We start from the raw sequence: 15285 nt of genomic DNA, 5'->3' as shown, positions 1-15285 counted from the left end.
CTCCTCGTACTGATCTACTTTCAGTTGGCATGCTTCGCATAGGTCACATTTAAGTTCTATACCTGTCGTATGCAAGTCAAACAAGTATCATTTACCTCCTACTCATACAACCAGACTGACATTAACAATTGCACATGGAAAAAGATGAATCCAACATCATAAAATTAAGCCAACTCTCTTATTCCTTTCTTTCCAATTCAAATTACTCAAAACAAGCATTCCCTAACTTCCTCTTTTCACCCCCCATTAATGGAACAAATTTATAAACAACACCTTCTACATTTCACCATAGTAACCATTTCCATTTTCGGATTCGGCCGGAGAAATGTGGACCGAGAACATGATTCCGATCCAATCCACACCGGAAAACAGAACCACGCATCGGCAACACACGGCCCGATACTACGCTCACCGTGTGAAAGAAAGCCTCACCACCCGAGTTTCGAAACTTATCTGCACCATTGTTTTGGCACTCCTTTTCCTAGTGGGCATCATTTCATTCATCCTGTGGCTCAGTTTACGCCCCCACCGTCCCAGAGTCCACATCGAAGAATTCTCGATCCCCGAGTTGGCACAAGACAGCGGGTTCCAGAACATGCAGATAATCTACAACGTCACGGCGCGGAATGCGAACCAGAATATTGGTGTTTACTATGATTCAATGCAGTTGACAGTTTATTACCAAGATCAGAGCATAGGCGGTTCGCTGGTGTTGTCTTCGTTTTATCAGGAGCCGAAAAATACAACCATTGTCGCCGGAACACTAAGCGGAGCCACCCTAACGGTGACTAGCGAGCGGTGGCAGCAATTCATGGCGGCCAGAGCTCAGGGCCAGGTGGCTTTCCGGCTCGATGTCGTGTCTGTTATACGGTTCAAGATATCGAGTTGGGATAGTAAGCACCATAAGATGCACGTGGATTGTCCAGTCGGGGTTGGACCGGATGGCTTGATATTGCCGATTTATAAGGGTAAAAGGTGTCCGGTTTATTTCAGTTAAATTTAATTTATGTATAATGGAGACGTAATCCTCTTTACGGCTTTAAATTTATTTTGATGCGAACATTCTGAGAGCCATGTCTACATTTTAATTTTTAATTGATGATTTAGTATTTATATTTTTTTAGTTGTGCTATTTAAAATGTCAAAATTATGTAAATTCAAACCATCAATATTTATGAGTAAAATAAATCATGAAAAATTGTGTTTCGGAATACATGATTTTATCGAAAAGGGGAGAATTCGGTACTCAACATGAATAGAGGAGGATATGGAGGAATTTTTGGACCCAATTAAATAATTAGTATTTAACACGAAATTTTTTGGAGTGCAGGACATGCCAGGTACCAAACGATATCAGTTGAAAACATATGAAAGATGTGAATATAATAAATGAGGATAAAAACGGATGATATGTAATATAACACGAATTCAAATCATCGTCGTGTCTGAAAATGACCTACCATATTTCTCTTTTTCATGTGAAACTTAAGTTTTGATTCTTTTATTATATTTTAGAATTTCACCATACAATTATAGGAATTTTGATTTGTTAACTTGTCTAATTCTTGATTTTGATCCATTAAATTGTCAAATTTTGGTTTTGATACATTAAAATTTAATTTTCAACTATTTTTGTCAAATTTCTGACATGAAATTTGACAATTCAGTAATTTTCGATGTCATGTCAGTATTTTTCGATGTCACATCAGCAACTTGAACAAAATAACAAGAAAAATAAAAGTTAGTGTATTAAAATCAAACTATAAAATCTGAGTTGACTAAAACTCAAAATTGAACAAATTAGTTGAGTAAAACACAAAATTGAACTAGTAAGTTGATTAAAAGAACTATTTTTCCTACAATTATTATTTTAAATATGACTTTCTATCACTTCCAAAAAATAGAGAAAACAATTATTAAGGTACACTGATTTTGACCAATATTAGGTTTTGGTTCATTAAGTTTTCCAAATTGGTTTATATAAACTAAAATTTAATTTTTAGCTAATTTGATTAATTGCTGGCGTGATATCGGAAAAGTAAGAATTTTTATGTCATCACGTATTTTCAATATCATGTCAGTATTTTATGGTGTCACGACGGCTCTTCGACGAAATTCAACTTAAAGCAAAAAAACAAAATGACTGAACAAAACCAATCTTCAAAAATTTAATAGACCAAAATTCAATATAATAAAAGTTAGTGGATTAAAAGTTATTTTCCTGTAATAGACAAGGTCACAAATTTTTTTGTTAAACACTTTCATTCAACAGAACACGCTTTTTTTTTAATTTAAGATACCATTAAAATATAGTTATGAGAATTTTCATAATCTTCTATGAGAGATTTTTTGTGGTATAAATATTTTTGTACATAGAAAATGAATGAGAAAATAATATAATAATATTTATTTATAATAATATAATTAGTGCTTGTAACACCAATTAGATCGACTGATAAATGGCAATATAAAAGTAATCATGATTTAGAGATTAAAATTGCGATTAAATTTCATAAAAAATCATTAGTAGAAAATACACACAACATAGCTTATAACCCCATCCATTCATTGTATATATTCTAGGGTCTAGGGAACCATAGTATTTTTCCCCAGGTCGTTTCTTACTTCAATATATTTGACATACAAGGTTTTTGTTTGTTAATGATAAACAAAACACACACTGTTTGGGATTTTAAAAAAAACAAGTAGAAAGAAGTGTATGCATGCTTGCAAGTAATACCCACCTGGCTACCTTTCCATTTGGCCAGAACAGTAATTCATCATAGGAACTCAAGCAATCAGTTTTTGAATGTAAAAGAAAAGAACAAGTTCGAGGTTGAAATCAGATATAAATGCTAGAGTACGTAATAGCTAATATTTGGATCACTTAGATTGCCTCAACGCAGGCTGCATTCCTCTGAAATGTACCATGCTAGGTCTATAGCCCACACATTTTTTTCCTGCTTGTGAACATACCATACATCTGCCTTTTCCAGATTTAATATCATACTCGAACATATTTCTCCCCATGTCAAAAAATGTCAATATATTGTCTGTTATATAAACAATTCTGTATTCCATGAACTTTGGATGATCTTTCAACATTGACGACGCCAGCGGAATAACAATTTTAATTCTGGTCACCCCATTTGCACTTCTTGTAATCTTCCAATATCCATGCATGAATCTGTTCGTGTACAACTTTGGTAATGGAGATCTTTGTCTTCCATTGTGCGATCTGGACATTATTCCAATCTGGAAATAAGCGAGATGGGATTGTAACCTCTTTAAATTTTTCGGTTGCCACGTTGAGGCAGATTACTCCCGGACCTAATATCAGATAATTCAGCAATTTCCAATTTCATATCAGCATTTTTCAATGTCACGTTAACATTTTTCGCCATTATGTCAGCATTTTCCAGTGAAATAGGTTTGAAAGCAAAAAAAACAAATTTATTACACCAAAACAAAAATTTGACAGTGATTCAAAATCTAAAGTGGAAAAATTTTCTGGACCAAAAAAGTTATTTTTCATATGCCTTTTGATATGTGGTTAAAATTGAGTTTTTTATTATTATTATTATATATATTTCCTAAACCTTTCACCCTGTAAAATTGAGTTATATATTGACTTTGTTTGGATATTTTGTACCTAGCGAACCCCACACAAACTAATCAACATTGGGCTATTTTTGTTTATATAAGGGCCTATTGGACCCTAAACAAGAACTTATAAGTTGAAAATTAAAGGGCCCATTTATTAGCGCACAATAAAGATGAGGCTTGTTTTCAACTCTTTAAAACTGAACCAAACCTTTTAATCTGTATTTCAGAATATTCAAAATTTTCTTTGTTTGTGTTCACGACGATAATACATTAAGGGCGATTATCTATCACCCCGATATGATTTAACTTTTTAAATTTTTTTTATACTCAACATAATTTATCATGTATATTTCACCTTTTGCTATTAAGATCTTCTATATTGTCAAATTTCAGTTTTAATCTTCAATCATTTTTTGGTAATTTTAGTCATTTTTCCGATGTGGCACTAATGTAACATTGATCTGACATTGATGTGTGTAGTGTAACATCCAGTACTTCCGGTGAAGAAGGCTACAGTTGCAAAAAATTCTAACATACATGTCTATAATTGAAATTTGATAACATAGCGGACCAAAGTTGCAAAGAAGTAAATAAATGGGATAAAAAATGCAATTTCCCTTCTTAAACAAAAAATATATATATATATTTGGCTTAAATTTTTAACTTCATCGTGGATGCCTTGTGATTATGTAAATTTTAAACTAAAATGGTGACGCATAGATAAGGGGAAGAATATACTCTCTAATGTTAACTACTCAAATAAAATTATAGAGAGAATAGCAATCGTATATTCTTTTATCAGCCAATTTCATGTCGTGAAAAACATTATAATATTGATGTTTAGATACAGTGACGGAGCCAGATTTTCATTTCTACCCGGACTATAATTTTTTAAATCATGGTTGAGCTAATATTGACAAATAGAGCCTCCGAGCTACCGGAAAATAAGACAAAATTTTATGTATAAAAAATATCGAAAAAAACAGGTCACCCGAGCTACTGTGTTGCACCGCCCGTGTTTAGATATGTACATGTTAAAATAAATATATGTGAGACTCATATACCTAACGTTACTAACATTCGAAACACATATGTTGGATATGTTAAAATTAACGATAAATTGATGCATAAACAAAGTTTACTATAAATGTATAGTTGTTGTTTTTTCCCAATACAGTATGAAATTACCCGATTTAATAACCTCAAATTTTCAAGACAAGGATTAGTTATATAATCGGAAGCTTGTACCGCTACATACGTCATATACATTGAGATTGAAGCAGACTTACAAGATTAGGTAAAAATTCATAATTAATTATAATAAAAAATACCTAAATTTGATATGAGTAAGTCTTTTATTAGACCATATCACATATCTATATGTTTAGAATGAAAAGTAATATTTTTAAAATAAAAAATAATATATTTTAATGGATTAGGTCAAATATGAAGTTTGACTTGTAAAATTAACCAGTGAAACGATCTCATAAGATTTGTTTATCCAATGCATGAAGGTTTTTAGTCCAATCGGATAAATAATTTGACTTTTATAAAGGGTGTAAACTACTCTTTTCTTAAATTTAAAATACTTTTCGTTTGACCAAATCCCTAGTATTTAATAAATTCGTCCAAATCTTTACGCGCTAAAGCTTAAATAAAGTACACTATAAAATAAGGTTAATTAAGAAAATAAACAGAAATTAGTGGTCTTTGATTGGGTTGTTGCGCTCTGAGTACCGTAAACCAAATCTTTTGTTTAGTTAATTAAAATATAAATCTGAACACAGGTCCCACTTCGTATCAATACCCCTCAAAAAGTTGTGTACAACGTCATAATAATGGATTTATTTTATTCTCAAGTTATTTGTTAAAATTATAACTGATTCATGCATATATCTTTCAAATTAATTCCCGTCAAATCTAAATCCAAATTTCAATGTTTAATGTCGTATGTTTTGTTTGAATTATGGTTATAGCTAAATAATTATGTCAAATTTGTGTAAGAAAAATTAGCCATCATCGTGCAAATATGCAAATTCATTTCTAGTTTATTCAATACCACGAGCCCCAAAATACATATAGTCGATCTAATATCAAAGTCTCATATTTGAAATAAGTCATAGATTTGAAATACAATTATAAAAAATAATCTATAGAATGAACATGTCCTTTATACTCAAACTACGAGTATCGTTTTATTTACCCAAAAAATGCCAAAAGAACATATGGAGGCCAAATATTCTGCAGTTATATTATGGTTTTCTTCATCATTCTTGGCATAAAAGATATGATGACATAATAATAAATAAATAAATGTAGGCAAAGAAGAGCAGGTCCAACTCACCTCCCAACTCCATCATTCTTTCTAAATCGGACCAAACGTGTGGATTTGTTTTCGGCCCATTACTTCAGATTTGACTCATCTAATCACTAACTTGCTCCATTTATGATGTAATCAGCACGTCACGGTTTCCAGAGAAGGCCCCACACAACCTATCCACAAACAATGGAATCAAAACTAATTTTTGTGCANATTCTAGAGTACACGATTCAAGAAGTCATACGCAGTGACTGGTTTGTAAGAGGAAGACCTCTTTTTAGGTAGAAATCGAGTTCACAAAATTATATTTATATCGGAGAATCTTGATCCTCTACCAACCAGTCTTTTATCCTTTAATTAATAAAGATCCAAGTGGTCAGAAACTGAAAATAGATGAAATAAGAAAACAAATTCTTAAACATTTACACAAGACAAGAAAACCGAGACACTACTGACGACGGGTGTGACAGAACCGACCAAAATATGAAAGATGATATAAACCGTCCACCGTCTAACGTGATTAAATATTAGAGCTGTCTCAGGGACATTGGCAAATTGGTAAGAGTTGAAGTGATATGACAAGATCATACTGTCTGGCACCACAGGAACGATCCTCGTGTAGTCATGTGAAGAATATTTCTCACGAAAATATACCTAAAATTCATGTGTACATCATTCGATTTACAATCTCATCTGAATCAAAAAACATCTTATCCATATGATCGATTTTTCTATTCATGGTAACCTTTTAAAGAGAATATTAAATATTAGAGCAACACTTGGGACACAGCTATCATACTGTGAGGTCCATTTCTCGTTTCCCACCTGGCTGCCACGTGCCATGAGATGTACACCCTCTCATGGCGTCAGGGTGACATCATCGGTCGTCCGTGTTTTTTTCCCCTGCAAAATACGTATATATATATATATATATATATAAAATATTTTTTAGGAGTAATTTATATATAAATATAATTATAAATGTATAATTATAAATGCATTATTGACATTCCAAACCATTGCTAGAAAACAAACATACAATCCATTGAGTGGATAGATGGCTGTGACTTAAAGCCCCTCCAAATTGACCACGTTTACTTAGGGGTCCACAAAAATAAAGGCTTTTTATTTATTATTATTATTTTATTTTAATACTCGAATGGTCAACTTCCCAATCTTTAAATTTTGTCTTACTATTTAAAATAAAATAAAAATGGTTACTCTGTTTTTTTTTTTAAAAAATATTGCATTAGATACGAAATAAATAATATATTTATACATTTTATGGGTTTGATAAATAAAAAAAATTTGCAGATAAATTTTTTTCCATCCAAAATAGTGGCACCTATCACCATTAACATTAATATTTGGCCATGCAAAATTTAGTTGAATTTCAAGAAATGAGTAGGTAAGACGATGTCGTAAATCTTTATTCGTGAGACGGTTCAACTCTTCTTATATTTATAATAAAAAACAATACTTTTGATATAACAAATAAAATTTTTTTATTGATAAAATAAATAGAATATTTGTAACATAAAATTGACTTGTGTGAGAGTGACAGTTTCACATTAGTTTTTTGTTAAGAAATTTAGTTGTTTTTCAAGATTTGGGTAGGTGTAAAATTGTCGAAAAAGATTTAAATTTTGGCATTCTTAAAATCAAGAAATTTCGAGATATAAATAGGAATTTAATACCTTGATAACATTAATAAGCATTAAAAAAAGATAAATACAAAATACAAAGTCAAAATCAAAGGTTGACACTTGGGACCCGTTAGGGGGCCCAATGCCGAATATGGTCGCGCGTGCCGTGTGTGGGACCCGATTTTGACCCGTTTTAGAACCACACGGGTCCTGTTTGTGCATTACCAAATGAGGATTCTCTCACTCATGATTTAAACTTTTGAATGCTTTGCTTTTGACCTACCTTTGAGTCAAATTAAAATTATTATTAATTAAAGTAAAATGTCGTAATGCTCCAGTTGAAATGTAAATCACCTGAGTTACATGTTTAATTAAATTTATTTTTAATTTAACCATAATTTAATTTGATTTATATATGTTTGCATCAATTTTAAAGTTATACAAATCGCCACTTTTTTATTGAGAAGAATTTATGTTACTGTTTCGCTAATACATAATATGTAGATTAATAATCTAATACAATAAAAAATGATAGTTAATATGATATTTGATTTGATCGATAAATATTTTTTTTTGATTTGATTGATTAAATTTCACATAATCATAAAATAAGATAGATAAATTATCAAGAGATTATTTATAAGAGAATTATGCCTTAGCCAAATCAGTTATTAGATTGATGGGATCGAGGTGAATAGGATTTTATTATAATAAAAGCCAAAATTTCATGATGCAAGTCAAATCATAAAATACAATCATTTGCTTAACTCGTGAAAAATAAACACTCGTTACATTGTAATTTCAACGGATTTCATTTTTATTATCATTGTACGACATAAATATTGACACTTTCCAATTCTCTCTATTAACACTTATCCAATATAAATTGTTTTTTTTATTGATGACTTGTTATTTATTTTATATCAAAGTCTCGAATTTAAAATGAAGTATCAGATTCGAGAATCAATGTCTAATTATAATAAATCTTCGACTAAAAAAGTAAAAAAAAATTGAAAAAATATCTTTTAGGTTGCATTTTGATCGATGAATTTCAAATAAATGAATTTCAAATGTATTTTTGTAATTTTAGATAAGCAAAAGCATAAATTTCAAATTTATCATTTGCATGTTTGTGTAGTGTTTTATTTTAATTAAAATGAATTTCAATTTCACCCAATAATCGAGACATTCGAAATCGATATTTTATGTAACTAATTTGTAAATAAAGAAGACGTAGGTTTAAGATTTCGTTGTTAATAAAAAAATTACAATGGAAATATATGGATTTTAAATACCTTCGAGATTAGCACAGACATCGACAACTCATTAACCAGTAACTCGCATTTAAAATTTAAACCTGTCAAATGTCAACAAAAATACTCTGCGTTGAATTTTGAGTCGGAACGAACAATTAATTACAAGACCAAATAAGGTTGTAAAATTGATAGAAACCAACACTGACTTCATTTTCTTCGTGGAAAAACAGGTGTTTCATGGAACTGACCTAACAAGCCTTTGAATTATTTTACGCGTACGAGTCTACCCAATAAATCTTAATTATTTATTTACTCCAAGTCAAATGAGTGATTGGTATATATCACTCGATTTAGGAAATGTTTAGTACCAGAAAACGTGTAACTTTTTATTAAATATTGAAGACTCGCACACTTGCATTGCTCTCTATATTGCATTGCTTGCTTTTTATTTTTAATATTTTGAGGAAAAGTTTTAGTGAAAAGTATCAAGAAATGGCAGATAAAATATTTTATTTTATTAGACAAATATTAGTAAATTATGGTATTTGAATTGATATTCGTGCAGATAATGAGTAGACGTAAGATATTTTATCATAAAAATAAAAGTATATATAATAAAAAAAAATATATTAGAGTGACATAATATTTTTGGAATTTGAGAAATATTATATTAAACAAAATGATTGAGTCAGAATATGCAAAAATTGACAAAAAAAATATTCTTTTGAAGAAAATGATGTAATACTATTTTTGTCTTTTTCTTAACTAAACAAAAGAGTTGTTAAAATACAATTACCAAACAAATGTTATATTTACTTGGGTTTATTGAAATCAATAAGTTTAATTTTGGAAAAGCGTGCTAGAACATGTATCCTATAAAATATATAAACGCGTTTTCTAGTTAAAAAATTAATATATTAAAATCGAAGCATTATTGAAAAAAATCTAAAATATCATATTTTACTTGAAATAAATTAAATAATGTCATTTATATTTTTTTGAAGGGAATATCATTTATATTTTATGCTGCCTAAAATTTGTCGATAATATATCCAACAGCTTCGCTAAAGAAAACAAGAAATAGCATGTGTAAAGTAATACATTTGTGTCGTGTTTCCTTACAAGGATAAGTAGTTGGCGTGCAAAAATAATGATGCAAAATCAATTTGCAAGAAATAGTTTATATATATAGAAAATTTTGATACGGTGTCTATCAACCAAACATCAAGATATTATATTGAGTTTGGTTGTAAAATCGAGCGGAAGAAACTCAACATAAAACTCAAAAACTTAATAAACATTTTTGTGTGAGTAAGTTCTCTTCAAATAAAGTTTCTTTTATTCTTGAACAAGGAAGAGTGTTCTATATATCAACTCATTTTGGTGCGAAGGATTTATCTCTCAAAGTTCATCTATTGTAGTTTCTCACATGCTCTTTTTGTTGAGTTGAGGTATTTTTGAATATCTCTCTAATCTCCCACATGCTCCAAACCTTAGATTTGTTCTTATCTTCTTGATTTGATCTTTAAAATGTTGTAGTTATGACATCCAAAAATTATATAAACGTTAGATACATGAATATAATCATTTGGAAGAGTTTTGGACAATTTTTGATACTTTTAACCGTTATATATGAGTTATCGACATCTTTTTGAGACATAGTTGACTAGTCTGCTCTCTGATAGGTTGGTTGGTATCCGGTCCGGCTAGATGGAGTCTCCTCTGTCTAAAAATTATAATTTTTGATTCTTCGATATCTAGACAAAGTTATTAACACAAAATTTTTTGCCATCTGACTTGGCTTTGCATAAAATTAAAAATCACTCAATTTCGAGTATTTATGAGAAAGCTACTCGAAATACGATATTGTATACCAGCTGAAACTATATTCTTCATCCCATGGAGTATCAACAAATTCAATGTCATTTATCAACTTCTTATGTTCTGATTCAGACTTCGACGTATGAAGATGATTTGTATATATATCATTATCTTAGCTTCATAATGCAAACTGAATCGTTTCATTTCAATAATTGAGTTGAGAGAAACCACAAAAATACTAGAACAGATGATGGATGTCAAGCTGATTGCTGTTACTATCATCCAGCTCGATTAGTGACCACCGCTTTGCCTAGATAAAATGTGAATTCGTCGAGCCGGTCTGAATTATTACTTGTGGCTTTCTGAGTTGGCTGTTCAACCATCTTGGTAGCTGGTCATTTGGATCATCGTGCTATGAGATATACTTGAAACAATCAGTTGCCCTAGAAACTAAGTTGCACTAGAATTATATTTCGATAACTTGACACTTACTAATTACTCCCAATGAGTAAGTATGTTAGAAACACAATAAAAAATTTAGATAACATCAAAATCAAGATTATTTACGTTTTTGGACCTAACATAATGATTTAATACATTTAATATTAGAAATTATCAATCTAATGAATTTTTTTAATAGCAAGAGCTTATTAATAATTAGCCTGGATTAATCCATATTGTGGTCATTCAAAAGTGAAAAATCATAAAATTTATATCATCTTTGATGTATACATTTTTTTAATTTTTAAATATATAAAATCTATTACATCATAAATGCAGAATAAAAACTAACATTAATACATGAAAAAGAGAATAGTATTTCAAGCAAAATTCTTTCTTTTCTCCAATTCTAATACAATAAATTCCATAAACACAATTCATTTGTCTAATCAAAACCACGAATGTCAACCAAATTCCCATAGTATACTTCACTGTCTGCTCCATTAAACTGTATACATATATCCATGTCTATATAACACGTCGACCTGCGTTGAAATTTTACTTTCATACAAACCTATCTCACAAAATTCAAGAATTCACGTTTATATCCAGCTGACTTCAGAAAGAACAAGCACTTCTCGTGTAACTTACATGATTTCACAAGTGGCTATGGCGGAAGAATTTCAAGTTTGCAGCGGGAACTGGTGGAATTCGCCGAGAAATCTGTTCGGTTCCTCGCCATGTTCTTGGGCATTCAACGACTTCGGAAACTTGGGGTGGCCGAGTAATTGTAATGAACCGGTGATGGACATGAATAACACGGTGATATCGAGCGACGACTCCGCCGGTTCAGCTTCCGATGGTAGCTGCACAACTCTTCAAGATGTACCGAAAACTCAGCTTCAAATTTCGAATGGAAGCTTGTCAACTGATTGCTGGAATCAGGATTTTCTGTAAGTTTTTAATTTGACTTTTTACGGAAGTGTTTTATTTGTTTAACCAACTTGTTGCCCTGCTGCTGGTCCAGAAATTCTGTGTCATTCTTGTGAAAAGTTTGGTTTTTTAATTTGTTTTGTTTGTAGTCATCCGCAGAAGAAGTCAATCGTCCAAAATTTTCATTTGTTTTCTTCTTGTCATCTTGCAGTCATGAAAGTGCGAGATCAGAGGAAAATTATTCTCAAATCATGAATTATCGGCAAGAAAACTGGATCAATAATCCCAATAATTTCTGTGAAGATTTGTCCAGTAACCCATTCAAACAAGTGAATCCGGAGTTTTCTACACAGCATCAGCCATTAAATTCCGCCGCTAATTCCATCGAATCATGTGCTGCAACTTGCGAAGAATTATCAATCAACTTTCCACTGAACTCATCTTCATATAGCTACACTTCATCCTTGATGCCGAATTTGTTGTGCCAAGATAATCCTCAGCCTCACGTATTATCTTTTTTAGATGACCAGGAAATGAATTATTTGTCGGAAGCGAGTTATGGTATGAATTCGAACGAACTATTACTGTCCAGTTTGCCTAAATCTTCATCCATGGTGATCCAGCCATCAAGGCAACAACAGCCTGCTAATCATTTGCCGTTTAGCAACACACGCTTCTGGAACGCCACTGCTTCAGGTTTGCGCCATGATTCGTCGAACTTTATCCCTTCAACAAACTCCCCAATCCTTCCATCCATTCACAACAACATAAAAAACAGCATCCCCGATATCAATTCTGCAAAACATCACGAAGAAGCCAGAGAAATAGCCTCGGTTACAAAGAAACAAAACAGCAGCGAACCGGCCTTCAAACGTCCCCGAATTGAGACTCCATCACCATTCCCAACCTTTAAGGTGCAGTAATAGACATGATAGATTATACTCAGCTTTTGAAAAAAAATTAATGGCAACTTCTCTCTTTTTCTTTTTGAAGTAGAAACCATTGTTTCTTGCGAGAAAATTGATGATAACTTCCAACGTTTTTCGACAGGTCCGAAAAGAGAAACTTGGGGACCGAATAACCGCCCTCCAGCAGTTGGTTTCACCTTTCGGGAAGGTAAAATATTCAATCTTTCTTCCACATTTCAACAGGCTTAATTAATATTTTTAAATTAACTGAATGTTTATTATCCTTTCAGACTGATACAGCATCAGTTCTCCACGAAGCAATTGAATATATCGAGTTTCTCCATGATCAAGTCAAGGTATGCTAGACCTTGCAATAATTTAACTCGAAATGTTTCATTAATACTCTTTAATTACACTTTTAACTCAGATTTTTACACATACTTTTGTATGTTTCTCGCTTACAGGTATTAAGTACTCCATATTTGAAAAATGGCTCTCCTCCACTGCAACATCAACAGGTATCAGATCTAAGAACAAGAGGATAAGTCCAACTATTTATTTTTCCACTCAACCTGCTTTAAGGCCATATACATGAAAATGCTTGAAACTGATTATCGTTTCTTGTAAACTACTACCTCATTAAAAATTTCAAGATTAATCAAGGAAATTTAAGACGTTACTAGTCGTAATATAACAGATTTATATTTTATGCAGGCGTGTAATATTAAACCTAAGGATCGAGAAGGGCTGAAACAAGATTTAAAAAGCCAAGGCCTTTGCCTGGTGCCGATATCGGGCACCTTCCCTGTTGCTGCCGAGACTACATCTGATTTCTGGACACACACATTTGGAGTCAGCTTCAGGTAGAGAAAAGGATTAGGCCAAGGAAGGGTACACCCAAAAAAGACAACTGATTTTCAAGAACTAGACTGTATCGTAATTTCTATCCATGAAAAAGCTGGACAGAGAGAAGATAATGCTAAAACGAATCCCAACTTGTTTTTGTCTTTCTTTTTTTCCTTTTTTCGCCTCAAGAATTCAAGCTTGGAAAATAATAGAAAAGGTAAAGAAAAGAGATGGCCGTCCATGGAAGACAGCCGATGCTGGGCCATATCTTGTGTAGGATGGCAAATGATGAATTAATGTAATATAATAATCTGTATTAAGAATTTAAGATTGATTAAGATGAAGGTGAAGAACAGGAACAAGTGCTAAATTTAGCTATAGATTAATTAGTGTAGGTAATATAATACGAGTTAGAGCTAAATTTAGCAGATTATATTAGTGGAAGCTTTGTTCCTGTTTCTTTATTTTATGTAGTGCTTCAGTTCCACCAGCTTTAATATATTCAAAAAGTTTATATGTAATCAATTAATTATTAATTATTGAAAGAAAAGAGGATGTTGATGGTATTATTTAGAATTTAATCTATAATTAATTGTGTTTTTTAACTCTTCAATTGTTTATTATTGTGGCGGAAGTTAGAAAGGCTTTCTTTTCGCCATGCTTTTAGGGTTTCTTGCTATTTTTGAGATCGAGATAGTAGTAGTATACAATATCAGTTCTAGAACTCGAAAAATAACTTAAAATTTTAAAATATATTTTCCATAATAAATATGTAGAAAATATAAGAAACCAGACAATTTTGTTCTATGAGTTCAATTCTTGTTACGAAAGCAATATAATATAAGGAAAATAGTTTTTTTTTTCCTACTACCTTGTCCAATTTCGACTTTGGTCAACTAAGTTTTTTAATTTTGATTTTGGAGCACTAACTTGTAATTTTTGCTATTTTAATTAATTATTGATGTGATACTAGAAAATACTGACATTACATTGAAAAATATTGACTTGTCTCATGTCACGTCAGCAATTATACCAAAGTAGTCGAAAACAAAAATTTATTGTACTAAAACTAAACTTTTAAAACTTAACGGACCAAAACTCGTTAATGGAACAAAAAAAATCATTTTTTCTATGATTAAAAAACTCAATTCTACCTCTTAATACAACTCTGCAGGAGAGCTAAATATATAGTAAAACAACTCCAGAATTCAAGTAATTATGAGAAATTATATTTTTAGTTATTTAACTCGTATGTTTTCTTTTGTCATATTGTCAATTATTTATATTTTTCTCAATTTTATTATTTTTTTATTGGAGTATTAATGTAACATCAGAAATGTCAGCAATTAATGTCCGGAGCCACGTCAATAATTTTTTATGTCATGTCATTATTTTTCAGTGTCAGACGTCAGCAACCTCATCGTCTTCCGGCACCATATCAACACTCTGGTTAGAAGAGAAGAAAATTGAAAATTAGTAGACTAAGATCATAAATTGACCAACAAGTG

At 31.3% G+C, this 15285-nt stretch overlaps 2 protein-coding genes across 2 annotated transcripts; both read left to right on the top strand.

The window, feature by feature from the left end:
• Positions 1–209: 209 nt before the first annotated feature.
• LOC140965211 (NDR1/HIN1-like protein 3) lies at positions 210–1067 on the top strand. Its single transcript, XM_073425334.1, has one exon. The coding sequence runs from the start codon at positions 326–328 to the stop codon at positions 995–997; it is 672 nt and encodes a 223-aa protein (XP_073281435.1). The 5' UTR covers positions 210–325; the 3' UTR covers positions 998–1067.
• Positions 1068–11625: 10558 nt separating this feature from the next.
• LOC140963728 (transcription factor bHLH112-like) lies at positions 11626–14298 on the top strand. The gene is made up of 6 exons (XM_073423105.1): positions 11626–12043; positions 12235–12937; positions 13074–13139; positions 13222–13287; positions 13396–13449; positions 13646–14298. Exons 1-6 carry the CDS (start codon positions 11742–11744, stop codon positions 13796–13798), a joined length of 1344 nt encoding a protein of 447 aa, XP_073279206.1. The 5' UTR covers positions 11626–11741; the 3' UTR covers positions 13799–14298.
• The last annotated feature ends 987 nt before the right edge of the window (positions 14299–15285 follow it).

The sequence above is a fragment of the Primulina huaijiensis genome, chromosome 18 (genome assembly GCF_012295235.1).
Source record: "Primulina huaijiensis isolate GDHJ02 chromosome 18, ASM1229523v2, whole genome shotgun sequence".
In the NCBI taxonomy this organism is placed as follows: Eukaryota; Viridiplantae; Streptophyta; class Magnoliopsida; order Lamiales; family Gesneriaceae; genus Primulina; species Primulina huaijiensis.
This window is presented reverse-complemented; position numbering and strand designations above follow the sequence as displayed.